At 42.7% G+C, this 23,639-nt stretch overlaps 1 protein-coding gene across 1 annotated transcript in view; it reads left to right on the top strand.

Annotated features, from left to right (window-relative positions):
- The first annotated feature begins 9,151 nt into the window (after positions 1–9,151).
- kcnh1a (potassium voltage-gated channel, subfamily H (eag-related), member 1a) overlaps positions 9,152–23,639 on the top strand; it is a 201,243-nt gene continuing 186,755 nt past the window's right edge. Inside the window, exon 1 of the mRNA XM_055639701.1 lies at positions 9,152–9,548. Within this exon, the coding sequence (XP_055495676.1) occupies positions 9,476–9,548 (73 nt within the window). The 5' untranslated portion in view covers positions 9,152–9,475. The remainder of the gene's footprint in view (positions 9,549–23,639) is intronic.

Below are 23,639 nucleotides of genomic sequence, written 5' to 3'. Positions count from 1 at the left end.
ATTTTTCCGTATCATGCCGTAGATTTTCTAGGCCCACTCCCATCAGGACAGTCAATATTAGTTATGATTGACTACTACAGCAGATATTATGAGTATGCGATTATGAGGTCTACAACATCAGAAAAGACTGCAACAGTTTTGATGGAAATTTTTACAAGACACAGTCTACCAGTGACATTATATTCACACAATAGGCCACAGTTCATTTCTCAGATGTTTGCTGACTACATAAAGATCACAGGTGTGTACCATCACAAAGTCACACCAACGTGGCCTCAAGGTAATGGAGAAGTGGAACGTCAGAACCAATCTCCAGAGAAGAGGATGAGAATTGCTCAAGCAGAAGGCAAAGGTTGTAAGGAGATCCTCTTATTGTATGTAGCAGCATATAGAGCTACATCACATAGCACAACAGGGAAGAGTCTGGCAGAATTGCTGTTTGGAAGGAAAATCTGGACCAAGATACCATGGGTTAGTGATATGGTAAATGACCAAGAAGTGAGAGATCATGATGCAGAAGAGAAAGAGGCAGCAAAGCCCTATCCAGACAAGAGACAAGGTGCCAGACCTTCAGATGTGATGCAGGAGATGAGGTGCAGGCGAGGAAAGTTTGAGCAAAATGGACACACTCTTCTTTCCACAACAATACACTATGGTGTCCAGACAAGGAAATAAAGGGACGGTCCAGTCGCCAGAAGGAATCAAATATGATAGAAACACAACATTTCTGAAAAAGTATCACCGTTGTGATAGTCCAGGGACGCTGCAGACTGAAGTTGAGACTGAGGGATCAGATTAGAGACTACCAACTTAATGAGCCAAGAATGCACGTGTTTGAGGTGGAGACTATGCAAAACTAGAATCGAGATGATGAACTGGTGGATCATAACATGACATATCAGAATCCAGTATCAGCACAGACAGAGGCAGTGGCCAGACAAAAACATCAGGGAAGGATTTGAGTATAAGCAAAAGTATCATAGCAAAAGGATTTGAGTATAAAAGCAGGGAGGTTCTACTGCAGTTGTACAGGGTCTTGGTGAGACCACACTTGGAGTATTGTGTACAGTTTTGGTCTCCTAATCTGAAGAAAGACATTCTTGCCATAGAGGGAGTACAGAGAAAGTTCACCAGACTGATTCCTGGGATGGCAGGACTTTCATATGAAGAAAAACTGGATAGACTCGGCTTGTACTCGCTAGAATTTAGAAGATTGAGGGGGGATCATATAGAAACTTACAAAATTCTTAAGGGGTTGGACAGGCTAGATGCAGGAAGATTATTCCCGATGTTGGGGAAGTCCAGAACAAGGGGTCACAGTTAAAGGATAACGGGGAAGTCTTTTAGGACCGAGATGAGAAAATCATTTTTACACAGAGAGTGGTGAATCTGTGGAATTCTCTGCCACAGAGGGTAGTTGAGGCCAGTTCATTGGCTATATTTAAGAGGTAGTTAGATGTGTCCCTTGTGGCTAAAGGGATCAAGGGGTATGGAGAGAAGGCAGGTACAGGATACTGAGTTCGATGATCAGCCATGATCATATTGAATGGCGATGCAGGCTCGAAGGGCCGAATGGCCTACTCCTGCACCTATTTTCTATGTTTCTATGGAAGACCACCCAAGAGATACGAGGATTATGAGATGTGTTGACATGTGAAAGTGATGCATTATCACTGGAATAAATGTCATACTGTATGTTAAATGGTGTTGGAATGTTCAGTTTACAATATGATAATGGGGACATATTTTTGTTTGATAAAGGAGGGATGTCATGGTAACTGATGTTGTATTTAAATGTATCTTGTGTTCCACTGAGTCAGAAAGGTCAGAGGACACATGTTGGTGGGATATTATAGAATAAAACACCACATTTGTATTCAGTGCTGTTGAATGCATATTTATTATAATCCGGTCAAGGCGAGGATCTGACAATCACAGTTTCAGATTGAAAATAGTAATAACTAGACTAAGTGGGACCTGTTGGGTCCCATGTTCACAGGGGAGGGCTGGTCCCCCAACGCAATATTCCACCTCTCCATCAAAATCAATATTGGTGGCCAGTGGGGGGGGAGGCTTTCTGGAGTGCTAGTATGGGTGTTGTGGGCTGAAGGGACTGGTTTCCCAAGGGCTAGTATGGACACTGTGGGGCGAATGGATTCTTGGGCTGGCAGCTCAGTCACTCAAGCATGGTGTGCTGGCAACTCACTCACTCACGGCTGGTGGGCTGGCAGTTGACACGGCTATTCCTTGAAATTCCATTTGAGGCAGAGTGCAGGCCACCAAGTTCTAATGAAGTTTCCTACCATTTTAAGCAGGGTGCAAGGCCACCAAATTAAAATGCAGTTTCCTACCATTTCAAGCAGGGAGCAAGGCCACCAAATTCAAAAGCAGTTTCATACCATTTCAAGCAGGGAGCAAGGCCACCAAATTCAAAAGCAGTTTCCTACCATTACAAGCCGGGTGCAAGGCCACCAAAGTGACCTCTCCCTCCCCCATCTTGCAGAGACTGAGCCATGCCCACACTTCCGGATTTTATAGTCCCTACCCCCTCCCACTAGAAGGGGCGTGGCCTTCATGGCGGTGATTGACAGGAGGGAGAACCTCAACATTTTTTAAACACTAAAAACTATTTTATTTTTGATCGATGTGAAAAATCCCCTTGTCCTGCACAGTGGAGGGGGACTGAGTAAGATGGCCAAAAATCACAGCCGTAAGTAATAGCGTTTTTTCTAATATCAATATGCAGTGCAAACAGGAAGTGGTCAAGATTAGACTTTTAATTATATAGATTTCTGAGTATAACCAATTTTGAGATACGTCTTTGCCCTTAGGGGGTTGAAAAAAGCCAAGGTTGCCACTTCCTTACATTTTCTTGGGTTGTCGAAGATTGTATATGATGAAATTGGATTTGATGGAATCAGCAATGTGACTGAGAGGAGTTCTTTAGCCACCAGAGGAGCTAGTATATAATAGATGAAAACAAGAGCAGGAGTAGGCTACCTGATCCCTCAGGCAAACTGCACCATTTGTTAAGATTACACATAAGAGATTAGTATACAAACTTAAAGCACACGGTATTGGGGGTTCAGTATTGATGTGGATAGAGAACTGGTTGGCAGACAGGAAGCAAAGAGTAGGAGTGAACGGGTTCTTTTCACAATGGCAGGCAGTGACTAGTGGGGTTCCGTAAGGCTCAGTTCTGGGACCCCAGCTATTTACGATATATATTAATGATTTGGACGAGGGAATTGAATGCAACATCTCCAAGTTTGCAGATGACACGAAGCTGGGGGGCAGTGTTAGCTGTGAGGAGGATGCTAGGAGGCTGCAAGGTGACTTGGATAGGCTGGGTGAGTGGGCAAATGCATGGCAGATGCAGTATAATGTGGATAAATGTGAGGTTATCCACTTTGGTGTCAAAAACAGGAAAGTAGACTATTATCTGAATGGTGGCCGATTAGGAAAAGGGGAGATGCAACGAGACCTGGGTGTCATGGTACACCAGTCATTAAAAGTAGGCATGCAGGTGCAGCAGGCAGTGAAGAAGGCGAATGGTATGTTAGCATTCATAACAAAAGGATTTGAGTATAGGAGCAGGGAAGTTCTACTGCAGTTGTACAGGGTCTTGTTGAGACCACACCTGGAGTATTGCGTACAGTTTTGGTCTCCTAATCTGAGGAAAGACATTCTTGCCATAGAGGGAGTACAGAGAAGATTCACCAGACTGATTCCTGGGATGTCAGGACTTTCATATGAAGAAAGACTGGATAGACTCGGTTTGTACTCGCTAGAATTTAGAAGATTGAGGGGGGATATTATAGAAACTTACAAAATTCTTAAGGGGTTGGACAGGCTAGATGCAGGAAGATTGTTCCCGATGTTGGGGAAGTCCAGAACAAGGGGTCATAGTTTAAGGATAAGGGGGAAATCTTTTAGGACCGAGATGAGGAAAACTTTTTTCACACAGAGAGTGGTGAATCTCTGGAATTCTCTGCCGCAGAAGGTAGTTGAGGCCAGTTCATTGGCTATATTTAAGAGGGAGTTAGATGTGGCCTTTGTGGCTAAAGGGATCAGGGGGTATGGAGAGAAGGCAGGAACAGGATACTGAGTTGGATGATCAGCCATGATCATATTGAATGGCGGTGCAGGCTCGAAGGGCCGAATGGCCTACTTCTGCACCTATTTTCTATGTTTCTATGTTTCTATGTTTCTATGATTGGAGCTGATTTGCTTCAGGCTTCAACTCATCTTCGGCACTAGTTCCCCAGAGCCCTCACTTCTCCGATTTTTAAAATATGCATCAACCCGTTCATTTAATAGTGATCAAGCCTCACCAACCTCCGGTGCAGAACATTTTAGAGATTCATTGCTGTCTGCAAGAAGAGTATAGCAACAGCTGATGGCAAAATGGAAACAGGTAAGCGTAGACATCTAATTGGCCTCAGTAGGATACAGTAGGTACTGTTCGATAAGTCAAAGTCAAAGTCAGTCAATTGTTTTTGTCACATGCACCCGAAAGTGCAGTGAAATTAATTTTCCAGCAGCGATACACTTAAAAAGGACACACAATACCGAATAAGATTTAACATAAATATCCACCACAGCATTCTTCACTGTGATGGAAGACAACAAAGTTCAGTCAGTCCTCCTCCTTTGTTCACCCGTGGTCGGGGCCATAAACCCTCCTTAGTCGCCGCTACGGATGGCTGGATGTACAGGCCCTCTCGTCGGGATGCTCAAAACTCCGACGTCGGGACGGTCAAACACACTCCGCGGCTTGGAGGTCCGGAATCAGCACTTTCCTACTGGAGACCGCGGCTTCAATATGTTATAGGCCGCAGGCAGGCGGTCGGATCTCTTCTCCGGCAACCCTCGGCAAGGGATCCCAGGCTCCGGACGCTAAGTCCACACCACGCCCGTGGCTAGAAGCTCCGTAGTCCGCGGCTTCAGGATGTTATAGGCTGCAGGCCGGTGGTCGGAACTCTTCTCCGGCGATCCCTGGTAAGGGATCCCAGATGGTAAGTCCACACCACATCCGTGGCTGGAAGCTCCTCAGACCACAGCCCCATTATGCCAAAATCACCAGGCCAGCGATCGGAGCAATTCTCTCTGGTGACCCACAGCAAGGTTTCGCCCGCTTCGCGATGGAAAAGTACACGCTGCGCTTGCTGCTGATGCTCCAGGCCCGAATCTGGGAAAGGCCACTCCAATCCATGCTGTTAGGATGCGAGGGAGATGACATGGAAAAAGTCTCCGTCGAGTCTCCTACTCAAGGGTAAGCTTGGCGGATGAGCAGTCCTCTCCCAGCAAGAAAGGAAGAACACAATACACAACAGAAATTCAACATAAAAAATAAAAGATCCTCCACAGTGGGACCAGCAATTCCTGCTGTGATGGAAGGCACAAAAGTTCAGTCAGTCTTCCTCGTTCTGTGGACCGGTGGTCGGGGCCCTGAACCCTCCGCAGTCACCGTTACGGATGGCCTGATGTACAGGTCCTCTCTTCAGGATGATGGAAACTCCGACGTCGGGACGGATCAGGACACCCCACGGCTCGGAATTCCTGAATCGACCGCTTCTCATCGGAGGCCGTGGCTTCACGATCCCAAGACCACAGGCCCAGTGGGCGGGGCACCTCTTCAGGTGATCCTCAGCAAAGGTCGCAGGCAGCTCCGCGATCCTAAAGTCTGTGCAGCGCCCACGGCTAGAAGCTCCACAGATCGAGCTCCATGATGTTACGGTAGGCCCCCGCGGTTGGAGCACCAACACTGGAGACCCTTGGGGGTCCGTGATGTTGAAGTCCACGTTGTGCCTGCTGCTGAAGCTCTATACATATCTTCTATACATACAGTGCATTCAGACCCCTTCACTTTATCCCCATTTTGTTACATTACAACCTTATTCTAAAATGGATTCAATTTATTTTTTTTATCATCGATCTACACAAAATACCACATAATGAAAAAGTGAAAATAGATGTTTAGAAATTTTTGCAAAGTAACTAAAAAGAAATAACTAAAATATCTCATTTACATCAGTATTCAAACCCTTTGCTATGACACTCAAAATTGAGCTTCAGTGCATCCTGTTTCCATTGATTATCCTTGAGATGTTTCTACAACTTGATTGGAGTCCACAAGTGGTAAATTAAATTGATTGTACATGATTTGGAAAGGCACACACCTGTCTATATAAGCTCCCACAGTTGACAGTGCATGTCAAAGCAAAAACTAAGCCAAGAAGACGAAGGAATTGTCCGTGGACCTCCGAGACAAGATTGTGTCGAGACACAGATCTGCGGAAGGGTATAAAACAATTTCTGCAGGATTACAGGTCCCGGAGAGTACAGTGGCTCCGTTATTCATAAATAGGAAGAACTTTGAAACCACCAGGACTCTTCATAGAGCTGGCTGCCCGGCCAAACTGAGCAATTGGGGGAGAAGGGCCTAGGTCAGGGAGGTGACCAAGAACCCGATGGTCACTCTGACAGTGCCAGAGTTGCTCTGTGGAGATGGGAGCAACTTCCAGGACACCTATATCAGCAACACTCCACTAATCAGGCCTTTATGGTAGAATGGCCAGACGGAAGTCACTCCTCATTAAAAGGCACACGACAGCCCGCTTGGAGTTTGCCAAAAGGCACCTAAACAAGATTCTCTGATCTGATGAAAGCAAGATTTAACTCTTTGGCCTGAATGCCGTGATGTCTGGAGGAAACCAGGCACCGCTCATCATCTGGCCAATACCATACCTAAGGTGAAGGATGGTGGTGGCAGCATCATGCTGTGGGAACGTTTTTCAGTGGCAGGAACTGGGAGATTAGTCAGGATCGAGGGAAAGATGAACGGAGTTAGGTACAGAGAGACCCTTGATGAAAACCTGCTCCAGAGGGTTCAGGACCTCAGACTGGGGCAGGAGGTTCACCTTCCAACAGGACAACGACCCTAAGCACACAGCCAAGACAACGCAGGAGTGGCTTTCTGACAAGTCTGTGAATTTCCTTGTGGCCCTACCAGAGCCCGGACTTGAACCTAATCAAATATCTCTGGAGGGACCTGAAAATAGCTGTACATCGATGCTCCCCATCCAACCTGACAGAGCTTGAGAGGATCTGCAGAGAAGAATGGGAGAAATTGCCCAAATACAGGTGTGTCAAGCTCGTAGCGTCATACCTAAGAAGACTTGAGGCTGTAATCGCTGGCAAAGCTGCTTCAACAAAGTACCGAATAAAGGGTCTGAATACTTATGTAAATGTGATATTTCAGTTATTTATTATGAATTACTTTACAAAAGTTTCTTAACACCTGTTTTTACTTTTTTTATTATGGGGTATTGTGTAATGATTGATGATAAAAAATTATATTTAATCAATTTTAGAATAAGGGTGTAACGTTAAAAAAATGTGGATAAAGTGAAGGGGTCTGAATACTTTCTGAATGCACCGTAACTAAAACTCTGACCTTGTGCTCTTCTGGTTTGGATGGTTTTTCTATTTGCGCAAAAACGGCACTACGATTTTTCGTCACCTTACTCACCATTCTCCTGTGCTGCATGTGCAACAAGTTTTGTTCCGATCAATGGTATATTTTCAAAGTTATTAAAGTTTTAAAATCTTTAAACCGCGCATGCGCAGATTGGTCTCGTCTCCTGTCAGTGAACGCCACGGCTGGGACAGCGACGCCCTTTTCCTGCACTGCGGCCTCTCCCGCCTCACTCACAAACTCCACTCCTCACAGTAACCTGTCCACCACCGGCGGTGGCCGCGAGGGTGGGGGGTGGGGCGTTCAGTGGAGGCACTGGTCCCATCTCTCTCTCCCTCACTCACCCCTCTCACCGACTCCATCCCCCTGCAGCCCAGTCCGTATGGCGGCAGCGAGCAGGCAGGTAGGTGGGTGGGTGGGCAGGGTGAGGACGGGCCAAGCGGCAGCAGCGGGCGGGCATGGTGGGGACGTGCCTAGCGTCAGCAGTGGCCGGTCGGGTAGGACGGGGAAGGGTTGAGCAGCGACTGAGCCGGAGTGAGCAGAGGGAGGGAGGGAGTGACTGAGGGTAGGAGAAAGGAGAGGGAGGGGAGGAGGAGAGGGGAAAGATCCTGGGGAGGTTAGGAGGGAGAATGGGAGGATTGAGGAAGTGGAGGGGTATGGAGGGAGAGGGGGAAAGTGGGGGAGGTGAGGAGGGAGTGTGGGGGAGGAGGAGGAATAGAGGGAGAGGAGGGGGGATAGAGTGAGAGGAGAGGGGAGTGGGGGAGGTAGGGAGTGGGGAATAGAGGGAGAGGAGGGCAGTGGGGGAGGTCAGGAGGGATAATGGAGGGGATAGGGGATGAGGAGTGAGTGATAGTTATGGGGGGTGTAGGAGAGGTTAGGGGAAAGGACAGGGTAGGGGAAAGGAGAGGGAGTGATAAGTGAGGGATTGGGGGAGGGGAGGAGGAGAGGGGAAAGAAGAGGGTGGGTGAAGAGGAGGGGGAGGGAGTGCTGGGGGACGAGGGGAAATGTGCCGTGCCTGCGCAGTTGTGGGCTATGCGTGAGTGGTAGAATATTGCATTGGGGGAACGGGTGAGTGGTGGAATATTGCGTTGGAGTCTGCACTTAGTCTAGTTTAACAAATAAATATCATTGGCAAGCATCCTGGATATCTTAATGTTGGTCAGAGTCTAGCTGAGCAGATACTGACTGTATTTACTCTAGAAATATTCCATACTAAATCTAAGAAAAGACCAAAATATAAATCCAGAAACGTTAGTTTCTGCTCATCAAAGTCCTTTTTTAGTTTGTCCAATGATAGATCCTATAAATTCATATCGCCCCCGTATTGCCAAGAAAATATTGACCTAAGTTGCACATCACCAGCATCAATGAAATTTACATTAACAACCCTGATTATTTGCGGTTCTTGATGCATATATTTCGTTGATTCACAGGAGCAGATTACTATTCTCCGTATTACAGCTAGGACGTGCAGCTCACCCAACCTCCAACCTCCCACCCGGCAACCCCACCGGCAACCCCACCGGCAACTTTTGCGCCTATTTGCATTATTTGTTTATGAGAAAGCTATCTGCTCTGAGGACAGAACAGGCTGGGTTACGTTTTGTGCCACCGAGACTCGCTACAGTGTGTAAAATGCCTTGATTCGCTCTCAGGTAAATGCACACAGAGCTCGAAGTGAAGCGTGCACACAGTAGAGGGCTGTGCTGCATTTATTGTGAGTAGGTGGGTGGGGGGAGTGGGAAAAGCACGCGCGCTCCGTCCAGGCTCGCTGCCGGAGCTTGGCCAAAACGCGCGTCCCCGCGGCGCGCCGAGTTGGACACGAGAAGGAGGGGGAGGAAGGAAAGGCTTCACAGAGCGCTTCGCCCCACGCACAGTCTGCGCCGTTACAATGAGCAGGGAAGATCGGGAGCTGCAGCCTGCATTCCGATCGCCCCATCCATCGCACCAGCTCGGCCACTGCAGCATTGCCATCAAGCCTGCTGAGAAGATAGAATGGCGGGGGGAAGGAAAGGACTTGTTGCCCCTCAAAACACTTTTTTGGAAAATATTGTCCGTCGATCTAATGGTAAGTGTCAAGTGACTCACAATCTGTGCTTAAAAGTTATGGTATTTTTTTCTCCAAAAAATAAAAAAAAGTCTAATTTTGTTTTGGGTTTAAAAATGTCCATCCTGCAATGTGCTTTTGTGGGTTCCTTACCCTTTGAATTAATTACAGGTACCCCCGTGGACTCTTATTACTAGTTCCAGGGAAACACACTGATTTCATTCCACTGTGAATGCAGCATCAGCATAGTATGGGCTGCTGTCCACGTTCTGCGGGGAGGGGGGTGTTGGCACACAGTGCAAGTGCAGTATTTAGAATGCGTTTCTTGACCTGAATTGTTTTGCAACTCCTCATTCCTACTCCATCCCACGTTAAACATAGGCTCTTCAACCTCGGGAATTGGCTCAGGGTTTAGCGAAAGATGTTTTTGAAACCCGAATTAAAATAGTGCATCTTGCAGTGTTTAACATCGGTGAATATCCAATGCAGCAGCCAAGGCAAGCCAGAAATCGCTGCAAGTTTTTGCAGACAGAAGATGTAAACTCTCTGGATTTGGGGAAAGAACAGTGTAAATCTAAGCGTTCAATGCCCCAAACAATAATATTTTAACAAGATTTTGAAACATGTTTCTAGTTTTCGGGATGTAACAAAACTCCAATGGAACAGGAAAATGTTTTTTGTTGAATACAGCGATGCTGATATGTTTTTGTATGATGGCTCTTATTTATTACGTTTTAAGTAAAAACACCAATAGAAATATATTTTTCCATATACATCACCCTTATTTCAGCAGAAACAGCATCTTTGATAATTGAGGTTGTGGGTTGCAGATACAGTGAGATATACACATATTTTAACAGATCTTCGTACTGTCGGTGTAGTGTTAGAATGTGAATAGAGTATTCGTTGTGGAACAGCGATTACTATTGCAAGACATGCAGTAGATAGCGACACTGCCTGATCAAAGTGAAGCATTTCTATTAGATTGTGGTGATTTTATTTTTGTACGCCTTTACTTCTGTTTCGTTCCATCGGGGATTTCATCTTATTGGTTTCTGCAAAAAATAACGCGACAGTTTAAACGAGTGCACAGATCATACAATTCTACAAACATCAACGCAGTCTATTTGTAACTTCAACCTGTTGGCAAAGGAAGTATTTAAGGTGGAGTGCCCTAAGACCATAATAGTCCAATGGGATGTAGTTACACAATAATGCATTTGTTTACATTTGAATTATTTAATCTACTCGCAGATCCTGATTAGAAGGAGAAATTATTTAAACAAATTACAAGATGTACGTACAATTTTATGATGTTTTGTTGATTTTAAAGGAAATCTTGGAAATGTATATAATCAGAAAGTTTACAGATATTCTGGGAGCCGTGTAAGACTAGAACACCTTAATATACACACTTTGTAGAGTATTTGAAAATCCTTCTTGTTTTCATTCATACGGTGAAGGGGTCTTTAGCTTTATTTCCGTTTTCTTTTGTTCATTGTTACCCTCTACAGCGGGTCATCATCCATGGGGAACCCCAACATTAATAAGGACTCCGAGTAGAATGAAGTTGCAAATTTATCTTAGCAGGAAAAGTTTTCTGACGAAACTTGAGTAAAAATCTGATGTCGTTTTGCGATTTATTTTATGTTGTTTTATGCAGACGTTGATAAGCAAGTATAATAGGTTTACACTGAGAACTGGACGGATTAGAAAAATACAAGAACGGAACATTTTCTTTGTTGCTGTATCCATTCCAGCACAGAAACTGTTCGCTCAATCCCAATATGTACAAATAGTTTTCCTGACTTTACCTATATATAAAATAACCTGTTTGATCCCATTATTAATAAAGTATGCCTATTATTTTTTTTGTTCTGGAGTGTTGGCAAATTGAAATAAAACTTTTATTTTATTCCATGAACGTAAGCAAGAATCAGTGGACTGATTATCTATGTAAACGGGCTGAGTAATGACAAAAAAGCATGCTCCTAGTTGATCAGAAGCGAAAAAAGGTGCATTTACTTAAACATCTCTGTCATACGGTAATTGGTAATTGTTGTCCTGTGAACTCTTACATGTTTGTGGTGGTGTGGGACCTTTGAGCAAATTAAGTGGATTCTCGCAGTTTAATCTCTATCATCTATTGTGATATACAACTTAAAGTAATGTTCAATTAAAAAAAAAACTACTTGGCAATCTGAGCTACATTTTATAGAAACATAGAAAATAGGTGCAGGAGGAGGCCATTCGGCCCTTCAAGCCTGCACCGCCATTCAATATGATCATGGCTGATCATCCAACTCAGTATCCCATCCCTGCCTTCTCTCCATACCCCCTGATCCCTTTAGCCACAAGGGCCACATCTAACTCCCTCTTAAATATAGCCAATGAACTAGCCTCAACTACCTTCTGTGGCAGAGAATTCCACAGATTCACCACTCTCTGTGTAAAAAATGATTTTCTCATCTCGATCCTAAAAGACTTCCCCCTTATCCTTAAACTGTGACCCCTTGTTCTGGACTTCCCCAACATCGGGAATAATCTTCCTGCATCTAGCCTGTCCAACCCCTTAAGAATTTTGTATCCACTCACATGTCATTGTCTGTTCTAAAATTAATATTTTATTACCTAGTTTTAATCATGTCTGTTGTAGCAAAAGGAGATAGATAAACCGATGGCTATTTGTGTTACATATCCAACCATAAAAATAATATTGAACTGTAACGGGTTACCTTGATTGGGTGCAACCCAGATTATTGGCTGTTTTAAAGTAATAAATCTGCAGAAGTTGCATTAATATTGTTTCAGTTAATTGCATATTGACTTTCTGTTTGGTAATGGCAGTCTTTATAAATTATACCTGACCCCTCATTTCGGGAGCAATAAAGTAATTTGTTTGAGAATAGAAATAAGTTTGTAATTTATTGCATTCAGCTGTGTTGAAAGAGGCAGGTGCAGTGAACGAGGTAGAACAGCGATTAAGAATGAAACCACATTGCGCACACCACGGACAGTCAAGTAGCAATTTTCTGTGGATCTTTTTTTAAAGGAATTACATGGAGACGTTCTCATCAGAGTTCTGCCTCTTTTCTTATGCCTTAGATTCACTGAAATAACAAAAGAAAAGAGTGAAAGTATATCCTTGAATGGCATCACAATGGATCTAACTTGTGTAACCTGAAAACAAATATAAATATTTAGCTTGTTCTGCACTTTGTATCAATACTTCCTTATACACCGCATTCCATCAACTATAAAATAAATAGATTGTCCCATAGATAGTTTGCAAGGAATATTTTAATACTGGGTAAATTACCTGTACTAACCTCTATACCAATTACTGTAGATGCAACTGGAATGTTTTCTCACACCTCATTATCTTAGGGTTCTATTTCTTAGAAAACACTGTCATATATCTTAGAAAACACTGTCATATATAATTTCTGGAAATCTTTCAAAAAGTATTTTTCAATCAAATTTCCAGAAATTATATTCTAAACTGCTTCAAATCTCAGTTTCAAATCCCTAGTGCTTTATCAGCTTTATTTTAGACAATTTGATCGAAAGGCCTTGATTACCGCTATTTAATTTCCAGTTATTTTCTCTGGTATCTATTTACTTTCTGTTCTATGTCATAATTTTGGTTGTTCTTACAGTTACTATTGGAGTACAGGTACCCAGCTTGTTGTATGTTATTTTGTGGTGCTCAACATCTGCTTCAATATCTCTTTCATAAAAGTAACAAATGTAGACTGATTTGTCAAGTTTTACAGCAGCCCAATCAATTGTGTTTCAAATGAAAGCAGGAAGCCCAGGAAGGCTATATAGGTATAATTCATTTTAATTTAGAAAATACAGTGCATTCAGAAAGTATTCAGACCACTTCACCTTTACCACATTGTACTTTAAAGCCTTATTTAAAAATATATTACATTTTTTTTTATTGTCAATCTATTCACAATACCCCAGAATGAAGCAAAAATGAGTGTTTAGAAAATTTTGCAAAGTAATTAAAAATGAACAACTGAAATATCACATTTACATAAGTATTCAGACCCTTTGCTATGGCACTCAAAGTTGAACTTAGGTTCATCCTGTTTCCTTTGATTATCCTTGAGATGTTTCTACAACTTGATTGGCATCCACCAGTGGTAAATTAAATTGATTGGACTTGATTTGGAAAGACACACACCCGTCTACATAAAGTCCCACAGTTGACAGTGCATGTCAGAACAAAAACCAAGCCATGAAGATATGTCCGTAGACCTCCAAGACAGGATTGTGTCAAGACACAGATTTGGGGAAGGGTATAAAACAATTTCAGCAGCATTGCAGGCCCAGAAGAGCACAGGGGTGTCCGTCATTTTTAAACGGAAGAACTTTGGAACCACCAGGACTCTTCATAGAGCTGGCCGCCCGGTCAAACTGAGCAATCGGGGGAGAAGGGCCTAGGTCAAGGAGGTGACCAAGAACCCAATGGTCACCCTGACAGAGCTCCAGTGTTACTCTGTGGGATAGGAGAACCTTCCAGAAGGACAACTATATCTGCAGCACTCTACCAATCAGGCCTTATGGTAGAGTGGCCAGACGGAAGTCACTCCTCAGTAATAAGCACATAGCAGCCCACTTGGAGTTTGCCAAAAGGCACCTAAAGGACCCCCAGATGATGAGAAACAAGATTCTCTGGTCTGATGAAACCAAGATTGAACTTGTTGGCCTGAATGTCAAGCGTCATGTATGGAGGAAACCAGGCACTGCTCATCATGGTGAAGCATGGTAGTGGCAGCATCATGCTGTGAGGGATACTTTTCAGTGGCAGGAACTGGGAGACCAGTTAGGATCGAGGGAAAGATGAATGGGGCAAAGTACAGAGAGATCCTTGAGGAAAACCTGCTCCAGAACGTTCTGGACCTCAGACTGAGGCAGAGGTTCACCTTCCTACAGGACAACGATCCTAAGCACACAGCCAAGACAACGCAGGAATGGCTTTGTGACAAGTCTGTGAATTGTCCTTGAGTCGCCCAGCCAGAGCCCAGACTTGAACCCGATTGAACATCTCTGGAGGGACCTGAAAATATCTGCGCATTGACGGTCCCCATCCAACCTGGCAGAGCTTGAGAGGATCTGTCTGCAGAGAAGAATGGGAGGAACTACCCAAATACAGGTGTGCCAAGCTTGTAACGTCATACCCAAGATGATTTGAGTGTAATAGCTGTCAAAGGTGCCTCAACAAAGTGCATGGGCATGTCCCACTTATGCGACTTTTTTGGCGACTGCCAGCACCCGTCATAGGTCATTGCAGGTTGCCGAAAATGTTCAACATGTTGAAATCCCAGCGGCGACCAGAAAGACGCTACGACTCTTTGGGTGACCTTGAAGTCTACTCACGACATGTCGCGGAGTGAAGCCTTTATGGTCGTGAGTAGTCGCCCAAAGAGTCGTACCTTGTTCTGGTCGCCACTGGATCTTCAACATGTTGAACATTTTTGGTGACCTGCAATGACCTATGATGGGGGCCGGCAGTTGCCGAAAAAGTTGCGTAGGTGGGACAGGCCCATCAAGGGTATGAATACTTATGTAAATGTGGTATTTCAATTATTTATTTTTAATTACTTTGCAAAAATTTCTAAACACCTGTTTTCGCTTTTTATAATGGGGTATTGTGTGTAGATTGATGATAAAACATTTTTTTAATCCATTTTAGAATGAGGCTGTAACGTAACAAAATGTTGAAAAATTGAAGAGGTTTGAATACCTTCTGAATGCACTGTACTTGAACTTAGAGCCAGCGGTGTTCCATTAATTTCTACTGCAGTGTGCAAGGCTATTGTTGGCTCATATTGCTGGCCCTTCCAGAGTTGTTCCTTTGCTTTCAAATGCACATCTGAGGGTCAATTTATCAGCTTTACGCTTGTCTGATACTCACCTCCACTATCTTGATGAGCTGCCTAGGAATGTGCAGTTGGCATAAAGAGATGCTAGGATTTTAAAGTGAGGCTTTACGCCCTCTTTAATCGGGCATTTCCTATCTTTTCTGGTGCCACAATCACCACAAGATAGTGCCACAACTATCTTGCACCAACAAAGCGAAATGAATTTTGTGACCTACTTTGTGACTCGCCTTTCAGTTCCACCTGACTCTAAAGTCCTCTTGGACGTTTACTCCCAACATTTAGTTTCTCTTTGCCCCTTCTGCTTGATTATTCTAGATTTATTATCCTCTGCGAAGAAAATATTCACAACCAATCTCAACCTTTTTTTGTTCCTTGCATAGTTTAAAAATTATACCATAGGTTTTTGGAAAGTATGAAATCTGTACTTTGGGGTTGGAAATTAAACCTGTGGATGTGGCAGAGTTTTCAAGGCAATTGTGTGGGTGTGATTTACTGCTTATGATTGGAAAGTTCCAATCTTGTCTATTAGCTGAAAGCCAGCTTACCTACTGAATTTCAAATCTGGGGACCTATTTAGGATAACAGTGCGTTAAGCAGAGATGGAGGTGACTGACATGCTTGGTTGTTTGCAACTCATCAGATGATTTGGGCCATGACCTCTGTTATAAATTGTCAAATTGTTAGCATATCGTTTACATGGACTATTCACTAATATTTGTAGCTGGTTTCAGGTCGTCAATGATTGCATTGAAACGGAATTCAAAATACAAAGAAAGGGCACAATGCCAATATCAGTATCTCCTGAATCTCGCATCTCTCTGTATTGATTATAATTGAGATTAGTTACAGATTTCCTGGGACAGTATGGCATTCAGCTCGATTGTGGTTTTTCTAAGAATAGAAAGAAAAGGAAGAAAGGCTTAGATTTTTATAATTGCAGGACCTTCTAAAGTGATCACAGTCAATAAAGTCATTGGTGTAGAGTGAACCTTGTTATGTGAAATACATCAGACGGCTTGAGCACAACAAGCTTCCACAAGTGTGATAAGACCCAATAATCTACAATTTTTAAACCTTTGGCCTATGACCACTCAAAGTGGTAAAGTAGAATTTGAGAAATATCAAGAACTTTGAAGCCTGGCATCACAAGCATACAGCAGGCTGCCAGTGCACCACTTCACAAACTATCTACCCTGCTTGGAGACTACAGATACTGAAATCTGCAGCCATAAACAGTCTGCTGGAAGTACTGCAGGTCAAGCAGCATTGCTTTTCAACCTGCTAAATTCCTCCAGCAGATTGTATGTTGTTATCTATCATGCTTCATTAGTCACCTCCTGCTCCAGGTTTTGACGAGTCTGAAGACTACCACCAGGGAAGCCGAGCGATAGGCAGCCCCGCCAACAGTCTGTTTTTTCATCTTTTGTAAAATGTTTAGTGTGTTTTATAGTTTGTGTAAATGTTCTCCGGTTTGTTTTATGTGGGGGGAAACTTTTTTTTCAGTTTCTTACCTTGCCGGAAACGCGATGTTTCTAGGTTGCATCTCCTGTCGCTTTGCGGCCAACCATCGATGGAGCTGGAGACCTCCTCAGACTGACTTTGAGCCCCACCGCGGGGCATGGACAATATTGGAGCCAATCCCCCTGCCTGGGATTGCTCCAACCCGCGGACCTACCACCAAGGGCTCGCAGTCTCGGAAGTGGCTAGTCGGGAATCAACGGAGGGCTCGAGACCCCCGGATCACGGGAGAGCTAAGGGAAGGATTTGAACTTTTTTTTGCCTTCCATCTCGGTGTGGAATGTGATGTCTCTGTGGTGGATGTTTACGTTAAAATGTGTTTTGTGTGTTCTGTTGGTTTTTATTTGTATGATGACTGACTTGGTAAATAAAATTCCTCGTACGTTGCAAAACATACTTGGCTGAAACTATTATTGTGATTCTCCCCGAAAGCCTATACGGACAGCACAAAAGTAGAGCGGGAGCAAGATATCCTCCATCTTCGATTGCAAGTCACTGTCTAAACGAAGAAGAGGTATCTGTTTTTAGTAATGATGACAATAGGACTAATATGGGCTAGAATGCAGCCTACATTCATATTTTTTTTTTTTGGCTGCATGTTGAAAATTTTTCTGCGACCAAACATCGGTTGCCATGGAGAAAATCGATAATCCTGTAGTCGTAGGAGCAGTTGTAGTGGGGTCGCCATGTAGTTATGGGTAGTCGAGGTAGTCGTCGTCCCCCCCCCCTCTTTTAAAGGGTTTACCGTACACTGTGCTAGCCGTCTTATCCTTCTTGTTCATCGAGGTGTGTGTCTGTATCACTTGGCTTTGCACCGTGTGAATATCAGACAGCGCCCCCCCCCCCCCCCCCCCCCCCGCTTTCCCCTGTGCGTGCGTCTGTCTCTGTCTTGTCTGTTTGTCTTTGTCTGTCTGTTGTTTGTCTGTTTGTCTGTTTGTCTGTTTGTCTGTTTGTCTGTTTGTCTGTTCTCTGTCTCTGTCTCTGTCTCTGTCTCTGTCTCTGTCTCTGTCTCTGTCTCTGTCTCTGTCTCTGTCTCTGTCTCTGTCTCTGTCTCTGTCTCTGTCTCTGTCTCCTCTGTCTCTGTCTCTGTCTCTGTCTCTGTCTCTGTCTCTGTCTCTGTCTCTGTCTCTGTCTGGTCAGGCGAGTGCTGAAAAATGGCCTAAGTGGGACAGGCCCTAAAGTCGCCTGCTCCCGTCCCAGCCGGCATTTATGTTTATTTATGCAGCTATCCTTGTAGTTTCAAAACTGATAACTGCTTGTCAGTTGTGTTAAGAAATTCTTTGAAAGCTGGTCCTTTTCTGTGTTAATGAGATCAATGGTTACTATACTATGCACCCTGTGAAGATGGCGCCCTAGCAACATCATAGCAAAAGGTCATAGCCAAATTATAGATTAAGAAAGGATATTGTCTTACTGTGCATAATGGGAGTCAACATTCTCAAAAATCATGCCAACAAAGCCAAAGTACAATGTTTAACAGCTAGTCAACAATTTAGGTGTGTCAAGTCGAGTTTATTGAGATGATCTCCCGGTTGCTAGACACTTTCATTCTCCTTTCCATTCCTCCACAGACCTTTCTGTCCTAGGTCTTCTTCATTGTCAGAGTGAGGCTAAATGCATATTGGAGGAATAGCATCTCATATTTTGCTTGGGCAGATTATAACCCAGTGATATGAATATTGATTCCTCTCACTTCAGGTAGGCCTGGCATTCCCTCTCTCTCTGTTCCTCCCCCATCCAAGTGGCACTAGCTTCTCGTTTTCACCCTACAAACAGCAAACAATAGCCGGTTTCCTTTATCATTGTCACTTTTTTTGCATATCTTTCATTCATTGTTCTGCTGAGTTACTTCAACTTTTAGTGTCTGTCTTTGGTTTAAACCAGCATCTGCAGTTCCTTCTTGCACTATAGAACGAGGTACAAGTACAATGAAAATCAAGTTTGCAGCAGTATCACCCACCCATAGAATCAGACAGCACACAGAAACACGAACTATCTATAAATTCCACATATTCTGTTGTTCAGTAAAAAGAAACCAACTGTCTAAAACACAATCAAAAAACAAGTCCATGGTTGTACAAAAAGTGGTTTGTAGTGTTCCGTTTCCGAGATTGGATTAATATTGTCCAGGTTAGTTGGAAGACTTAACAGATCTAGGAAAGTATTGCATTACAATATAAGATATGGTGAGACTGGGAAGTTAAGCCAGAATTCCAAACTTTGAGAGTAACTACATTTTTTTCTTAAATGGAGTTGGATACTTGTATTGTAAATATACAAGTAAAGTACATAACAGGTTTGAGCCACCTTTGACTACATTTGAGACTAAGGTAGTGTTACTAGGTCATCACATTTTTGGGATAACATTATTCTATGATAATATAAAGTCAATCTTCAGACTGACTCTTGAATTAAAAAATATATAAAATGCTAGAAAAGTTAGCAAAGCTTTGTGAAGTTATTTATTGCAGCTCACAATTATAATATTTAAGTAACAGATAAAACATATTAATACGTCTATGCCGGTGTTTAAACTTCACACGTCACCTCCTATTCTATTCACCTATGATTAAACTTTTTGGAAATGAGACAAGATAAATAGCAATAAAATGATTGCTATTTATCTTGTCTCATTTCCTCTTGAATAAATCTAAGCTATTTTCTTAAACTGCTTCCTGTGATAGTTACATGTTATAATCATTCTCTGAATAAAGACATTTTTCTTCATTTGCTCATTAGATTAATTATTGGCTGTCTTTCATTTATGCACTCAAATGTTTTTATTTCCCCTCGAGTGGAAACATTGGCCTAGAAATTCTAACACACAGAGCAATATTTTTGTGCCAGAGCAAATTTTTTGTGAACCCTTTGTGTGTTGGTGGTGCACCTCTAGATATTTTTTCTAGGTCCTCTGTGGGGAGGATGGACATGCATAAGAAATAAGTAAAAAAACATGCAATACACTCGCACACAGTTGTGCACATACAAGGCCTGTTAATAGTACAGGTTTCACACACTGAAATAGATCTGAACTGTAGAGTTGAGTGCCTTCGGTTAGAGGGAACATGAGCCTATATGGTTAACAAACACCTAGTTGGTTTACTTTGGGTTTTCATAGCAATCATTTCCCCTCTCCCTCTCTGGTGTGGTCTTTAGGAATTACCACATTTTCTCATTTTCTCAATCTTCTCCCAAGGCCTGACTCGGATTTTCTTTTTAACTCCCAATCCCCATTCAGCCCTCTTGCACAATGACACTGATCCTTTTTGATCATCGAAATGTCCTCAATCATCATCAAAAATGTCTGCATAATTAAACAAATTAAGCATACTATAGCATGCATATTATTACAGACTACAAAGTGATCCCTGGTCACGTCTTTAGGAGCTGTGCGGACTAGCTGGCAGGAGAATTCACATTACTTTGTTAATCTCTTTTTACTCCGTTCAGAGATTCCTTACCTGCTTTAAGACCACGACTAAATAAAATAAAGCATGCCTTAATGGCTACTATCCAGTGGCTCTGACATCCACCATCATAAATTGCTTCAAGAGTCATCGTGCACATTAACTCCATCCTCCTTAAAAGCTTGATCCATTGCAGTTCGCCTACCATTACAATGGGTCAATGGCAGATGCCGTTTCCCGAGCCCTTCACTTATCATTGAAACGTCTGGACAACAAAGGACATCTCCAGCACACTCTAATTTATTGATAAAACATCTGGAGTAACTCATCAGGACAGGCAACATCCCAGGGAGACATGGGTAGGTGATGTTTGGGACGGGTTCCTTCTTCATTATGATTACAGTGGTGTAGAGAAAGCTGGAAAAGAGGCAGAGGCAGGACAAACCCTGCCAAGTCTCACTACTGGACTGAGGAGTCAACTCGATTCTCTGCCACTGAATCCCTAATTTTCTGAATAGTGCCAATTGTTTGTTACATTTGCACTCGCCTCGAGGCTTTCTGTGGCGCTTTTACAGGAAGAATGGAATCGGAGGTATGTAAAAAGAGCAAACAATGGCATGAAAATGGAACTCGACGGGTTAAGCAGCATCTACATAGGCAAATCTTGTAAACTGAAGTTTCAATTTGAGACCATGCATCAGGACTACTGTAGGGTTTGATCTGAATCAATGAGTTGCACCTTTTGCCTCCAAAGATGCTGTTCGATCCATTAGGTTCTTCCAGTGCTCTGGTCTTTTGTTGCAGCATCGGCAGTCTCTTTTGTTTTCATATAATGGCATATTTCCTTACCAATGAGATTGAAAGACCCTTCATGAGAATAGGCAGAATTGAATAAAAGAAATGAAACTTAAAATATTTAATCAGAAGATGTAATAAAGAAATTGGGGATGGTGGACAAAGTGAGAAGGTGCGGGATTGAGAGAGAGATAATGAAACAAGAAAAGAATAAAGTAAAATAATTTTAATGTCTCCGAACAACGAATAAAATCTGCAACTTTTCATGACTAGAGAGATTGTATTGATATAATAAGTATTTGTGAAGTATGACGTATCTAAACCTACCTTTTAGAATGGAAAGACAAAATTGGTGTGTTAACTTTGATAATAAAGGATAATATAAGAGCAGTGATGAGATAATCTTGACCCAGAAGAACGGATAATGGAATCAACATGGGTGGGCATAAAATATAAATATTGAATGGAATAATTTATAGACTCCCTAACAGCACTGATTCAATTTGAGAGAAACCAAGAAAATATAAGAAAATATACAGCGAAGATAATACAATAATTATAGAGGACATTATTATTAACATAAACTGAATAAAATGTATTTTGAATAGTTTTTTTTAAAAATTAGAAAACAGGCTATCTTACTAGATCTTACCATGCACAAGGAGACCAAATACATTAGCAGTCTCATAATAAATGATCCTGTAACAGCCAGCAACCCCTTCATTTGAATCTCTTAACAGCTGAAATTTCTCCTTAACTCAGTTTCTCATAAGGCCCATAGTCCAGTGGCTCACAGAGATTGGGCTTCTGCCCCTCTCTCAATCACCCACCCCTCCTCCAAACCTATCTTTATTAAAAATCATGTAGACAATTTCTTTGTATATTCCACAGTGCGCACAGAAAAAGTATGAATTTGATTCCTGTCTGCTATTGAAGTTTGTAGTGGTGGGCTCTTGATCAAAATGATCATTGATGCATCTCTGTTCTGACCATCTAGCATAACCACTCAGCCAACAATAGTTCATTTTAAACTGTATGAATCAAGTTGTTCTCCATACACAAGGATGTAGTTGTCATTGATTCAGTGCAGTGAAGATTGATCAATATGATGAAAGGTAGACCAATGGGAGCAATTGAGCAATGAATTTGCCTCCATTGACTGGAGTTGAGTTGAGATATCAGTCTCCATACTTTCTACTGTGCAGGCTAAGAGTCTATTTCCATTAACCAGAGAGTCTGGAACTAGAGGAGACGGTTTCAAATGGCTATTTAGGACTGAGATGAGGCAAAATTCCTTTTTTGGAAAGGATTCTAATTTTTTGTAATCTTCTACACTAGAGAGCTATGTGATTTCAGACATGAATAGATTTCAGGTCAGTTCCTGATTCTATTTCTTATCTTTCCATTGTATTATTAAATGTATACTGTAATTTCAGTGGATACGATCTACCTTTTCTTCTGGCATGATTAGTGGGTATCCACTAAGTATTTACCACAGCAATGTCCTTGGGGGAGTGTTTGCTAGTGCTGTCAGGGAGGATTTAAACTAATGTGGCAGAGGGATGGGAGCATGAGCAGAGAGACAGATCGGTGTAAAATGAGGGTAGAAGCAATAGGTAGCAAAGTGAAAAGTAAAAGTGGCAGGCCGGCAAATCCAGCGCAAAAATCAAAAAGGGCCACTTTTCAACAATTGTATAAAAGGGTAAGAGTGTTGTAAAAACAAGCCCGAAGGCTTTGTGTCTCAATGCAAGGAGCATTCGTAATAAGGTGGATGAGTTGAATGTGCAGATAGTTATTAATTAATATGATATAGTTGGGATCACGGAGACATGGCTCCAGGGTGACCAAGGCTGGGAGCTGAACATCCAGGGATATTCAATATTCAGGAGGGATAGACAGAAAGGAAAAAGAGGTCGGGTAGCGTTGCTGGTTAGAGAGGAGATTAACGTAATAGAAAGGAAGGACATTAGCTTGGAGGATGTGGAATCGATATGGGTAGAGCTGCGAAACACTAAGGGGCAGAAAACGTTAGTGGGAGTTGTGTACATGCCACCTAACAGTAGTAGTGGAGTTGGGGATGGCATCAAACAGGAAATTAGAAATGTGTGCAACAAAGGTAAAACAGTTATAATGGGTGACTTCAATCTACATATAGATTGGGTGAATCAAATTGGCAGGGGTGCTGAGGAAGAGGAGTTCTTGGAATGTATTTCGGGATAGTTTTCTAAATGAACATGTAGAGGAACCAACGAGAGAGGAGGCTATTCTAGACTGGGTATTGAGTAATGAGGAAGGGTTGGTTAGCAGTCTTGTTTTGCGTGGCCCCTTGGGCAAGAGTGACCACAATATGGTTGAGTTCTTCATTAGGATGGAGAGTGACGTAGTTAATTCAGAAACAAGGGTTCTGAACTTAAAGAAAGGTAACTTTGAGGGTATGAGACGTGAATTGGCCAAGATAGACTGGCAATTGATTCTTAAAGGGTTAACGGTGGATA

This window comes from Leucoraja erinacea, chromosome 8 (genome assembly GCF_028641065.1).
Source record: "Leucoraja erinacea ecotype New England chromosome 8, Leri_hhj_1, whole genome shotgun sequence".
Classification (NCBI taxonomy): domain Eukaryota; kingdom Metazoa; phylum Chordata; class Chondrichthyes; order Rajiformes; family Rajidae; genus Leucoraja; species Leucoraja erinaceus.
This window is presented reverse-complemented; position numbering and strand designations above follow the sequence as displayed.